Below are 13,497 nucleotides of genomic sequence, written 5' to 3'. Positions count from 1 at the left end.
CCTGGGAGGTGAGGAGCACCTCTGCCTGGCCGCCACCCGGTCTGGGAGGAAGTGAGGAGCACCTCTGCCCAGCTGCCCCATCTGGGAAGTGAGGAGCGCCTCTGCCCGGCTGCCACCCCCTATGGGAAGTGAGGAGCGCCTCTGCCCGGCCGCCCACTCTGGGAAGTGAGGAGCGCCTCTGCCCGGCCGCCCACTCTGGAAGGTGAGGAGTGCCTCTGCCCGGCCGCCCCGTCAGGGAGGTGAGGAGCGCCTCTGCCTGGCCGCCACCCCATCTGGGAGGAAGTGAGGAGCATCTCTGCCCAGCTGCCCCATCTGGGAAGTGAGGAGCGCCTCTGCCCGGCTGCCACCTCCTATGGGAAGTGAGGAGCGCCTCTGCCCGGCCGCCCACTCTGGGAGGTGAGGAGTGCCTCTGCCCGGCCGCCCCGTCTGGGAGGTGAGGAGCGCCTCTGCCTGGCCGCCACCCCGTCTGGGAGGAAGTGAGGAGCGCCTCTGCCCGGCCGCCCACTCTGGGAAGTGAGGAGCGCCTCTGCCCGGCCGCCCACTCTGGGAGGTGAGGAGCGCCTCTGCCTGGCCACTCCGTCTGGGAAGGGAGGAGCGCCTCTGCCCGGCCGCCCCGTCTGGGAGGTGAGGAGCACCTCTGCCCGGCCGCCACCCCGTCTGGGAGGAAGTGAGGAGCACCTCTGCCCGGCCGCCACCCCGTCTGGGAGGAAGTGAGGAGCGCCTCTGCCCGGCTGCCCCATCTGGGAAGTGAGGAGCGCCTCTGCCCGGCTGCCACCCCGTATGGGAAGCGAGGAGCACCTCTGCCCGGCCGCCCCGTCTGGGAGGTGAGGAGTCCTCTGCCTGGCCACCCCGTCTGGGTAGTGAGGAGCGCCTCTGCCCGGCCACCCCGTCTGGGAAGTGAGGAGCGCCTCTGCCTGGCTGCCACCCCGTCTGGGAGGAAGTGAGGAGCGCCTCTGCCCGGCTGCCACCCCGTATGGGAAGTGAGGAGCGCCTCTGCCCGGCCGCCCCGTCTGGGAGGTGAGGAGCGCCTCTGCCCGGCCGCCCCGTCTGGGAGGTGAGGAGTGCCTCTGCCCGGCCGTCACCCCGTCTGGGAGGAAGTGTGGAGCACCTCTGCCCGGCTGCCCCGTCTGGGAGATGAGGAGCACCTCTGCCCGGCCGCCCCCTCTGGGAAGTGAGGAGCGCCTCTGCCTGGCCGCCACCCCGTCTGGGAGGAAGTGGGGAGCGCCTCTGCCTGGCTGCCCCATCTGGGAAGGGAGGAGCGCCTCTGCCCAGCCGCCACCCCGTCTGGGAAGTGAGGAGCGCCTCTGCCCGGCCGCCCCCTCTGGGAGGTGAGGAGCGCCTCTGCCCGGCCGCCCCCTCTGGGAGGTGAGGAGCGCCTCTGCCCGGCCGCCCCGTCTGGGAGGTGAGGAGCACCTCTGCCCGGCTGCCACCCGGTCTGGGAGGAAGTGAGGAGCGCCTCTGCCCGGGCGGCCCTGTCTGGGAAGTGAGGAGCACCTCTGCCCGGGCAGCCCCGTCTGGGAAGCGAGGAGCGCCTCTGCCCGGGCGGCCCCTTCTGGGAAACGAGGAGCGCCTCTGCCCGGGCGGCCCCATCGGGGAAGTGAGGAGCGCCTCTGCCCGGCCGCCCCGTCTGGGAGGAGAGGAGCGCCTCTGCCCGGGCGGCCCCGTCTGGGAAGCGAGGAGCGCCTCTGCCCGGCCGCCCTGTCTGGGACGTGAGGAGCGCCTCTGCCCGGCTGCCCTGTCTGGGAGGTGTACCCAACAGCTCCAAAGAGACAGCGACCATCGGGAGCGGGCCATGAGGACGATGGCGGTTTTGTTGAAGAGAAGGGGAGGAAGTGTGGGGAAAGGAAGGAGAGATCAGATTGTTGCTGTGTCTGTGTAGAATGGGGTGGGCATAGGAGACTCCATTTTGTTCTGACTAGGAGAAATTCTTCTGCCTTGGGGTGCTGTTGATCTATGGCCTTTCCCCCAGCCCCATGCTCTCTGAAACATATGCTGTGTCAACTTAGGGTTAAATGGATTAAGGGCGGTGCAAGATGTGCTTTGTTAAACAGATGCTTGAAGGCAGCATGCCCTTTAAGAGTCATCACCACTCCCTAATCTGAAGTACCCAGGGGCACAAACACTGCAGAAGGCCGCAGGGACCTCTGCCTAGGAAAACCAGAGACCTTTGTTCATGTTTATCTCCTGACCTTCTCTCCACTATTATCCTATGACCCTCCCATATCCCCCTCTCCGAGAAACACCCAAGAACGATCAATAAATACTTCATAAATTTAAAAAAAAAAAAAAAAAAAATATTAGCTTATAGATTGATAATTCCTATTTTTGAAGGGATTATAAGGCCATCCTTAGCATAAATTTGCACTTCTCAAATTTAGAAAATGAAAGGTAACTGTCATACTAAACATCTATCTACAGAGTAATTTTTCATAAAACATAATTTGGACTCAAAAGAAAAATCTGTCATTTGATTTTAGTCATTAATGTTTTTGCTATGGATGTTACAATATTATTACCCAAAATTAGACTTCTCTTCCTGGCTTTGGATTTTAGTTTAAGTAATATTTCTTCTTCATAATATATATATATATATATTTTTTTTTTGAGATGGAGTCTTGCTCTGTCGCCCAGGCTCGAGTTCAGCGGCACAATCTCAGCTCACAATCTCAGCTCACCGCCTCCCGGGTTCACGCCATTCTCCCGCCTCAGCCTCCCGAGTAGCTGGGACTACAGACGCCCGCCACCACGCCCGGCTAATTTTTTGTATTTTTAGTAGAGACAGGGTTTCACTGTGTTAGTCAGGATGGTCTCGATCTCCTGACCTTGTGATCTACCCACCTTGGCCTCCCAAAGTGCTGGGATTACAGGCGTGAGCCACGGCGCCCAGCCTCTTCTTCATAATATTGACACAGCCAATTACTTTATACATGTTATCTCAAATTCATAAAATAAAAATATTAAATGTTAATAGTGATGAGAAAGCCATAAGCTTGGAGAGGTGGGATACTGTGTTCACATCATGTGGCTGGTAAGCAACAGAGTAGTATTTCAAATCTAAACTGCTTATAGCAAAAAGCACCAAATACTTGAGGACTTAAACTTTTCCTGGCTGGGTGCAGTGGCTCACACCTGTAATCCCAGAACTTTGGGAGGCCAAGATGGCTTGAGGCCAGGAGTTCGAGACCAGCCTGGCAAACACAGGGAGACCCTGTCTCTCTAAAAAATTTAAAAATTAGCCAGACTTGGTAGTGCACGGCTATAGTCACCACTACTGGGGAGGCTGAGGCAGGAGGATCGCTTGAGCCCAACAGTTTGAAGCTGCAGTAAGCTCTGACTGTACCACGGCACTCCAGCCTGGGTGATACAGTGTGAGTCCCTGTCACCAAAAAGAAAAAAGAAAAAAAAACCACATTTCCTGAACACACTAGATTATCTCACAAGTTAGCTCACCAGTCCAAAAACTAGCATTTAGCTTCAATTCTAATATACAGATAATAAGGCAACAGAAAAACCTGATGTTGCAAACATTCCATGGTTGGGAATAAAAAGATACTTATCTTACTGATGTTGATAAGAGTAATCTTCTAATACGTTCTCTAAAAACAGCTACTACATTACTGCTAACCTCTGATATATTATTTGAATCACTCGCCTTAACTAGTCCAACCCACTTGGATATGACAATGTTAACTTACTAAAGATCTACAGAAGCAATACACTGTAAATTGGTTGCTCAGAGGGCATTTCTAAAGATAAATTACAGAGCTAAGGTGGATATTGTTAGAAAAAGTCATAATCAGTTTATACAAACTATGTTTCTGAGGCAGGAGAACAGGGTCTGGAGGCAGGGAAGCTAAGGCCAATTCATCCTGCCTTCCTAGAACTAAATCAGAAAAAAAAAAAACTTTCCAGCCTAAGTAACAAAAAGGACCAGAGGTTACTCCCTTTGCAAACCCCCATCTTTTCTGCAGGGCAGATGGGAAATTGAAAGTATCTCTGATTGGTTGCTTTCTGCAACCAGTCAGACGTTTGTATAAGCATGCAACTTTGTAACTTCACTTCAGCTTTCCACAACCAATCAGATGTTTGCATAGGAGTGTGACCTTTGTAACTGCACTTCAGCCTCTGATTAGTTGCTCTCCACAACCAATCAGACTGACCACGGACCACCATTTCATTTACATGGGGTGAACACCAAGTGGCCAATGGGAAACCTCTAGGCGGTATTTGGATCCCAGAAGATTCTGTATCCGGGCCCTGGAGCCACTCCTCAGACCCACTCCCACACTGTGGAGTGTATTTTCATTCTCAATAAATCTCTGCTTTTGTTGCTTAATTCTTTCCTTGCTTTGTGCATTTTGTCCAATTCTTTGTTTAAAACGCAAAGAACCTGGACACCACCCACCAGTAATATTTCTGTTCTGTCTTCTTTTTTTCTCAAGTCACATATAATTCACAAATGTGTCCATATAAAGCCATGAAGCAATCATATCCAAATGTTAGCATAAGTTACAGGTGAAAACAGATGCAAGAGAGTGAAGAGATTTTCACTTTCTACATGGTGATTTTACAGCTTTACATTTTTCAAATAAGTTTTCAAGTAAAATGAAATAGATTTTTTAAAAAATTATATGCAGTTGCACTTAGAAATGGATGACGTTAAAAAAGTACTAATTTGCATGCCTTCTAAGTTGCAGTGTTTGGTAGATAGTTCATCTATGTCTAATATCGCCAATATCTCACAGATATACGAAAAAACAAACACTAATTAAGAATACCAGCAAAGATTTTTTCACATAGATGTAGTTTCTGGGAAAATTTTTGCCCCTTTTTAAAAATCCTTGGAAGTACTGGTTATGCTGTAGTAAAGACAACCACCCAGGCTTTTTCTTAGATTAGACAATAATCTGGCTGTAAAAGGAGAATGCTGGCAAGAGTCAGTAAATTTCCTTTATTTCCCTCTCAATGCTAGTTGAATGTGAAAGGAGGAGGGGACTGAGCTAAGAATATACAAGTAGAGAAAAACTGTTGGGAGGCATCAATAAATCAAACAAGGAGATATTTTTCTCTATTAAAAGAAACATTCCAAATTCATGTTTCTAAAAGTTTTCTATAGACTAAACAAAAAAATGAATTTGGAACTCATACTTTCTGAGACGCAGAGTATGAAATACTGAAACTAGCACTCCAAGTTACTTGCCAAAAAGAAAAGTACATTGCCAATAACTATTAACCTGCAAGATTATGAGACAATAGATTATCTCATGTTGGGAATAAAAACACACCACTGTTACAGGCACATACTATAAACAAAGACAAAAGAGGAAGTTTATGGTTTGAGCAGTTATATGTCCACACAACTGTGACTCATGTTAAAGATAAGTCTTACTATATATGCTGAGAGAGACCTAGATAATCACATTTCCCGGCAAGTGATGACTCAGAAGTAGCTGGCCACCCCACATAAATCATTCTCATTAGGCCTGTCCCCCAGTACCACTCTTTACTAGTCTGACAGTCATGTGGTTAAAAAGGGTGGCCTCCTTTATTGGCTGATATGAAAACTTATCTTCTTCAAAGATGTCTACAAACCCTAATTAGCTCTATTTTCTAAATGGTCAAAAAATGTCAAAGAAAGAGATGAAAAATCTGAGTATTTCACTTGTCCACAAAAATCTTAATTGACATCAGAGGCTCATGGATTTCATTTTATCTTAATTTTGTCTTTTCCATGGAGTCTAGAGATGGGTGATAAAGTTCAAAATACATCATTTACCTTAGAGTGATAAGAAAATGGAAGCGTAGTAAAAGAAGAGTAATTAATGTAAAAATAAACTGAGTGATTAAATCTGGTCACATCTTTTATTAGTTAAGCTCATATATTTGTAAAACTCTTCAGAAAACTAAAGAAGTTGGTCTCTAAACTGAAGTATTACTTAGAAGGCTAACATAATTTATTAAGAAGACTAATTTCACATGTAATTCTAGAAACTCTTACCTTGAAAAGATTGTTTGGCTCTATCTACTAGTTCATCAATTGGATAACTGGCCAAATTTCCTCTGGCGTGTTTAGTTTTGCAGTAGGTACAAGCATTGAGACACCTGTTCAAATGATAACAATAAATAAGACTCAAATTTCTAAAGATAGCATATACTTAACATGGGGGTACCTCAAACACACACAAAAGTGCTCTTTCAGAAACATTTGCTTGGTTTATACAAGAGATTCAAAAACCAAGTATCTATCATGTCTCAGAGTTATTTTATCTCCACCAGGCACAAAAATTTGCAATTCTTTTAAGTTTCAACTACTCAAGAATGGCTATACAAATCACATATTATCTAAAAGTGCACAAATCTATGAGGCAGAAAGTTTAAAAATGCTTACAACGACTAATCATAAGAAATTCAAGACTTACATTACTTTTTCATAAACTACTGACATTACTTTGGCCATCATAACTACAAAGTTCTGGTATTCCTTATACATACTATATTATTCAGAAATGATGACACATACTCATTTAACTTTTAACTAATAAGAATAAATAAGTAGATAATATAGCATTCTCATAAGAAAATACACCCTTAGAAATTTTTAGATAATCTTTTTTCACTCCTAGAAATCAGGAAAAAATATTAAAGCATGTTCAATGAATAATTCTCTGAGACTACATTAATCAAAGTAAAAAAAGTAGAATGGCAATATTAGCTTTAAAAAATTAAAAAATAGGCATATTTCCCAATAGTATTTAGATATGATATAGAATTGACTTTTTAAAACTAAAATATTGGTTCTACTCTAATAATATTAAAATATACCTTAAACAAATTTATTACAAAATAAAAGACACAGTTACAAAATAAAAAATAGTCCTATATCAAAAAGATAAGGCTCAATAACATTGAACCAAACAAAAAGGAACATCTCTTCAGTGATTCGATTGCTATAATGAGTGGCAAGGCTTTAAAAAGACCATAGTACACAAATGCTTTAAAATTTCATATTGAGAAAAATTGTACTTTTAACAATTGAATCTGATCCATGTGTAATTTTATGAATATATGACTTTAAGATACATATGAATCACTGTACTTAGCAGTCAAATATGCAATGCTTAATTTCTGAGAATTTTCGCATGGGATCCTTAAGTAAAGTAACATACATTTTAAAATGTGTTTAACTATTTAACCGACCACATAATCTTGAACTGCTAACACTCTTTTCCTCCTAAGTAATTTACATTTTTAAAATAAACACAAATTGTGGTCTTTCTTACAAATAGAGGTTCTAGTCTCCCAGTGGTTCTATGTCTTCTCTTTACATTTTCTGCCCTTTCTATAACAATAGGAAGGGGAAAACCATTCTATTGTCGTTTCCTTGGTAGAGTAACTCAATTTTGTTTAGCCCTTACTGAGCATCAGACACTGTTATTGATATTTTCTTTTTTTTTTTTTTTCGTTTTTCTGTTCTTTTTTTTTTTAATAGAAACGGGGTCTCACTATGTTGCCCAGGTTGGTCTCAAACTCCTGGGCTCAAGCAACCCTCCCCTCTCGGCCTCCCAAAGTGCTGGGATTACAGGCGTGAGCCAGTGAGCCTGTTACTGATATTTTATATGCCTTATCTCATTTAACCCTTTCAGAGTTGGGTTTCCCTATCTTGATCTTACAGACAAGAATCCACCTCAAAAAATCAGATAAGTAGCTTGCTCAAGGCCATGTAACAGCTGAGATTCAAATCCAGGACATGAGATTTCAAACTCCAAGTTCTTTCCATACCAAGCTGCCCCCTCCCACAAGAACTGAGCGCCAAACATCTTAGCTGCATAAACATGCAAATAAAAAGACCTGCAAATCATCTGACATGAGATTTAAACTAATACAGCATATATATTCAAATATATAGCCAGTACTCATCTTCTTGAAGCTAAATATGAAGCTATTTAATTAAAATATGTGTTTCTCTCCTTTATTCTTTGGAAATCTAAGGCCAGGCTTCTTGTCCATCCAGTGTCCTAAACCTGTCACTTTCAACCTTGTTTACAAGTTCTGTTTTTCATCCTCCTGCTGGTTCTCTGTGAAAACGTGTCACTTCATCGGACTTGACACATCATTTTAAATTCCATAGCTCAGGTTCTCAAAGCTGTTTATGGTACACTGGAAGACCAGGGTTCTCTCTGTTTTTTTTCCTCGAGTGTCTCCATGGCCCAGTCCATGCAGCAGGCCCTGTCATGAAGCTGTGATTCCCACGTATGACTGGCACTCACCCAAGTTAAATCAGTACCCTTCCAGGGAACCTGTCATCTCTCCTAATACTACCTCATTTCTTGTGATCCCTTTCCCTTATTTGTCCTATTACCAATGGAAAGCTCCATAAATTAAGTGAACAATCTTAATGGAAGCTATTGGTTGACCATTCCTAATTCGAAAATCTGAAATCCTCCCAAATCTGAAACTTTTTGAGCAACGACATGACACTACAAGAAGAAAATTCCACATCTGACCTCATGTGATGGGTTGCAATCAAAATGCAGTCAAAATTTTGCTTCATGCACAAAATTATTTTTAAAATATCATGTAAATTACCTTCAAGCTATGTGTATAAGGTGTACATGAAACACAAATGAATTTTGTGTTTGGAGTTGGGTCTCATCCCCAGGATATCTATCTATCTATCTGCAAATATTCCAAAATCTGAAGAAAAAAAAAAAAATTCAAAACGCTTCTGGTTCCAAGCATTTCAGATAAGGGATATTCAACCTGTGCTAATATTTCTGACTTGGGCTGTTTATGAAAAGTAACTGTCTTAAGGAACACTAGCAGGGGGAAAGGGCAGGGGAAGAAAAAGAGAAAAGAAACATATTTTAAAATTTATAACATAAATGAATTGATACATGTAAAATACTCAGAATGGTGTCTGTATCTAGTAAGCAATTAGTAAGTGTTGGCTACTGGTAGTTTAATGTGACTATTAAACAATTCTGTGAGGAAATAATTATGCATTATCATGTCCCAGGTGTACTCAACTTTATGGAACAGATGTGTTGCTGATAGATTGGCTTAAAAGTCAACTGTGGAAACCAAATCACATTTTCCTACTGTTTCACTTAATAAAGATAGAAATGTACTCCCCATGGAAAATGACTCATGAAACTGTACCAAAAAGTTTAAATAAACAAAGTGATATTCTGAAACATTTATATACTCAAAATAAGCAACTAAGAATATTACATGCAGAATTCAAAAAACTCTGTGTTAAACTGTTCCCTTAGGGTTAATTACAGTTGTTGACATGATAATTTTTTGATTTTTTGTTTGTTTGTTTTTGAGACGGAGTTTCATTCCTGTTGCCCAGACTGAAGTGCAATGTCGTGATCTCGGCTCACCACAGCCTCTGCCTCCCGGGTTCAAGCGATCTCCTGCCTCAGGCCCCTGAGTAGCTGGGACTACAGGTACCCGCCACCACGCCTGGCTGATTTTGTATTTTTAGTAGAGACAGGGTTTCTCCATGTTGGTCAGGCTGGTCTTGAACTCCCGGCCTCAGGTGATCCACCCGCCTCGGCCTCCCAAAGTGCTGGGATTACAGGCGTGAGCCACCACGCCCAGCCAACATGACAGTTTTGAAGTTCTAAACTCTTTATTGTATAAGATGGGTTCATCGTATCCACAGTTATCAAAATAATACTGTATATTATCTTAAGAAAGTAAAAATTTCTTAAGAGCACTTTTTTTGTCTGCTTGTATGTTTATTTTTAATTTTTGTGGGTACATAGTAGGTGTATTATTTATAGGGTACAAGAGTACGTTTCTTTAAACTTGCTCTAATAGTACCAACTCAAGCATCAAATTTGCTATTGTCTTAGCTTTAAAAAGAAGAGATTTGTTATAATACACAGAAAAAAGCCATGCAGTGTAAAATCAGAAAAGAAAGAATAAGCATTTTGATGCTATTTGGTTGAAAAACAGTTTTTCTAATCACCAAGAATTATGTTAACCAATCATTTCAACACAAGAAGCTTCCCATAAAATAAAGAAATTCACAATAGAAACTTTTAGGAGATAGTTTCAGTTATCTGTAAACAATTAAATAATTGTCTAGGAGAAAGAACACTGAGCCAGTTTCTTCAACTGTCAGAAAACAAAAGATCTTTGAAGGTTGACTGCAGGAAGCCAAAACCAAAATGAGATGGCTGTTGAACTACAAGGAAGATGCAAAATCCAAATAGGCCTAGACTGTCCTGATGGAAGGATAAAGCTAGCACACAATACCTACTAATCTTTGCACAGGTTGTTACATGGCCAGAGACCAAGAATGACTAAAACCCTCAAAAGGAGAGAGAGCTTAAGTATTTAATTTGGCAGTATAACCCAGGAGAGTTTCATTTTTTATTATTTTTATTTTTTTAACAAAGGTTTTTTTTGTAAAGACAGGGTCTCACTATGTTACCCAGGCTGGTCCTGAGCTCAAGTTATCCTCCTGTCTCAGCCTCCCAAAGGATTGGGATGACAGGCGTGAGCCATCACACCCAGTTCAACCCTGAAGTCTTAAGAAACACCTGTGGTACAATATTTTTAAATTACATAGACTAAACAAATGAAATAACAGTGAATTTTCACAAATTAAAATACTTCAAAGTGCATAAAAACACATAATGGTCAACTTAATATCCAAACCACATAAAGCAAGTGAAAACTAAAAGTTTTAACATACCTATTCTTTTTTTGTAAAGAGCATCTTTAGATATTACAAGTTCTGAAATAATTTAAAAATCAGAGTTACACTCTTAAAAAGTCACTCGTACTGGTATCTTTTTTTCATGGGGGAAGAAAGGTGACTAATATGACACAGTCTTCTGGTTTTCTCTGCTTCAGGTCAAAGATAACCTGAATACGCAAAAACCATTTGGACTCAAGCATTAATACTCACAGCCTCCACTTTCCATTCCACTCACATAATTTAATCACGATTTGTTTTTCATAAATTGATAGAGTATGATCTTTCTCAAAGCTTGAAATGTTACAAAATGGCCAGGCATGGTGGCTCACGCCTGTAATCCTAGCACTTTGGGAGGCTGAGGCAGGAGGGTTGCTTGAGCTCAGGAATTCAAGACCAGCCTGAGCAACATAGTGAGACCTTGTCTCTACAAAAACAAAAAACAAATGTTACAAAATAATAAGCCCTTAACAAGAACTAAATCTTGGAAAAGCCATACTGTGGTCTAGCCACATTCTTCCAAACTGAAACACCATCAAGTGAAGAGAAAACAAAAACCCAAGAAACCAAAAGTTCACACAATGTAGGCTGTGCCAGACTTGATTGTTAAATATGGCCTATTGTGAGCCCTCACCTCGGTTTAACTGTTTTTCCAGGACAATTACTTTCTGATCTTTCAAACGAATACAGGAGATACTCATACCAACAGAATCTGATAAGATCTTCAAATGATAATATAATACCCGTTTGTCAAGATCAAAATTCTCAACAAGCAATGGAAAAATGACATACTTGAAAAATTAGCTGAATATACTTCCAAAACCCTACATTCTTTAAGCTTCCTGTGCCCAAAATTCCTTTTGCCTAAAATGAATCCCTCCACTTGGGTGACTGACTCAATCGTCTCTCCTATCTCTATCTTCAGTTGTGAACTTTCGGAGTTAATTTCCCCTGCATTAAAATATGTGTACTAAACTGAAACACAATTGCAGCTGTATTTTCTCTTCCTCTATTCCCATCAGCTATATCCTTTGCTCCAAAATGTTGTTCCAGCATATTTTAACTCTGTACCTTTGTTTGTCATTCACTTTACTTGAAAGAATTATACTTACCACCTCTCAATCCCTGTAAAAAATCATCACAATCTTTAAAACAGTTTGGGAGGAGAAGTGACCAGTGATAGTAAAAGATAGCGGCCAAATGCTTGCCAGAAACTCAGTTATGCATTTTACATTAGTTGTTTCATTTACCCTCACAGCAATCTTGATATAAGCATTATTATTCTTCTGTAGAGGGAACTGAGGCTCAAAAAGATTAAGAAACTTGCTCAAAGTTATACAGACAGCCAAGTCAAAGATCCTTCCAATCGCATCTGAATTTCCTTTATCACCAATTGTACTCTGTACTTCTCTTAAGAAACACTGACTTATTCTGTGTAAGAATACACAATTAGTTGTATGCTTATCTCAATATTCTTAAGGAACAGGTATTATCTTCCTTATTTACTATCTGCTATAGCATTTAACACAGTGACTTGTATACTATTAGAATAACAATAAATACACAAATCTCTTGGTGATTTCATAATGGACAGACCAGTTGACAAGCCAATACTTAGCTACACAGCTAGGAGGAGTGCTAGGCAGAAAGGTATCCAGTAAAATACAATGAAGCAGGGAAATGGAAGTCAGGAATGGAGAAGGTACAGAGCAATAATGCCAGACAAAGGATCAACAATCTTGTCTTAGAGGTCAGGAAGCTGGGAACAGGAAAGTAAAGCTTGGAGACAAGAGCTGTAAGACAAGGGACCCTACACAGGGTATAAACACACTACAATCTGCACACCATTCCAAGCAGACTATGCAACAGGAGAAGTAAAGGACCTGATAGTCTATCAAAGACCATCCATTTTCAATATTAACTGTTTTTCCAGTTTCTATCAGTAGTTTCCAATGCTGGGATGTCACAGAGCAACACACTTAAAATGCACACACACATAACTGGACATCCAATAGGCTACCAATTTGTTATTTTGCCAAGATAGGACAAAAAAAGTTAAACTATCTTGTACTATCATTACTATTTTACAAAAAATAGCATATTTTAAACAACAAAACAGGGGGAATGTCATAATGAAGGCTCACAAACGTAGCTTCATAAAAATCTCATTATATTTTCCTTATATTTCTCATTTTATCACAGGCCAGCAAAAAAATCCATCGAGTTCTACAGAAACTGTGGCTGTAGGTGATTCTTTAACATCTTCCTAAGTTTTCCTTACATTTCTATAATGATCTTTAGAATTAAAGATGTACAGGGGGAAAAAAAGCAAGAAAATGGCCTCTTTTAACTGAATATTGGTTTGAATCAGCTAATATGTCAATTGACATACAATATGTAGAATAAACATAATTAATAAGTAGCAGTGATCATTCCAGTTAGATTTTTTTTTTTTTTTTTTTTTTTTTGAGACGGAGTCTCACTCTGTCTCCAAGGCTGGTGTGCAGTGGTGTGATCTGGGCTCACTGCAAGCTCCACCTCCCAGGTTCACACCATTCTCCTGCCTCAGCCTCCCGAGTAGCTGGGACTACAGGCGCCTGCCACCATGCCTGGCTAATTTTTTTGTATTTTTAATAGAGACGGGTTTCACCATGTTAGCCAGGATGGTCTCGATCTCCTGACCTCAGGTGATCCACCCACTTCGGCCTCCCAAAGTGCTGGGATTACAGACGTGAGCCACTGCACCTGGGCCTCTCCAGTTGGGTTTTCAATGTGTTCTATTT

General features: G+C 41.5%; 1 protein-coding gene across 4 annotated transcripts in view; it reads right to left on the bottom strand.

The window, feature by feature from the left end:
- Positions 1–13,497, bottom strand: part of CDKAL1 (CDK5 regulatory subunit associated protein 1 like 1) — a 701,044-nt gene that overhangs the window by 381,059 nt on the left and 306,488 nt on the right. For all 4 annotated transcript variants that reach the window (XM_054490535.2, XM_063665866.1, XM_063665867.1 and 1 more), the window contains exon 9: positions 5,999–6,102. In XM_054490535.2, coding sequence (XP_054346510.1) covers positions 5,999–6,102 — 104 coding nt within the window. The remainder of the gene's footprint in view (positions 1–5,998; positions 6,103–13,497) is intronic.

The sequence above is a fragment of the Pongo pygmaeus genome, chromosome 5 (assembly GCF_028885625.2).
Source record: "Pongo pygmaeus isolate AG05252 chromosome 5, NHGRI_mPonPyg2-v2.0_pri, whole genome shotgun sequence".
Taxonomy (NCBI): domain Eukaryota; kingdom Metazoa; phylum Chordata; class Mammalia; order Primates; family Hominidae; genus Pongo; species Pongo pygmaeus.
Note: the sequence above shows the minus strand (reverse complement) of the source record. Positions and strands in the feature narration are given on the sequence as shown.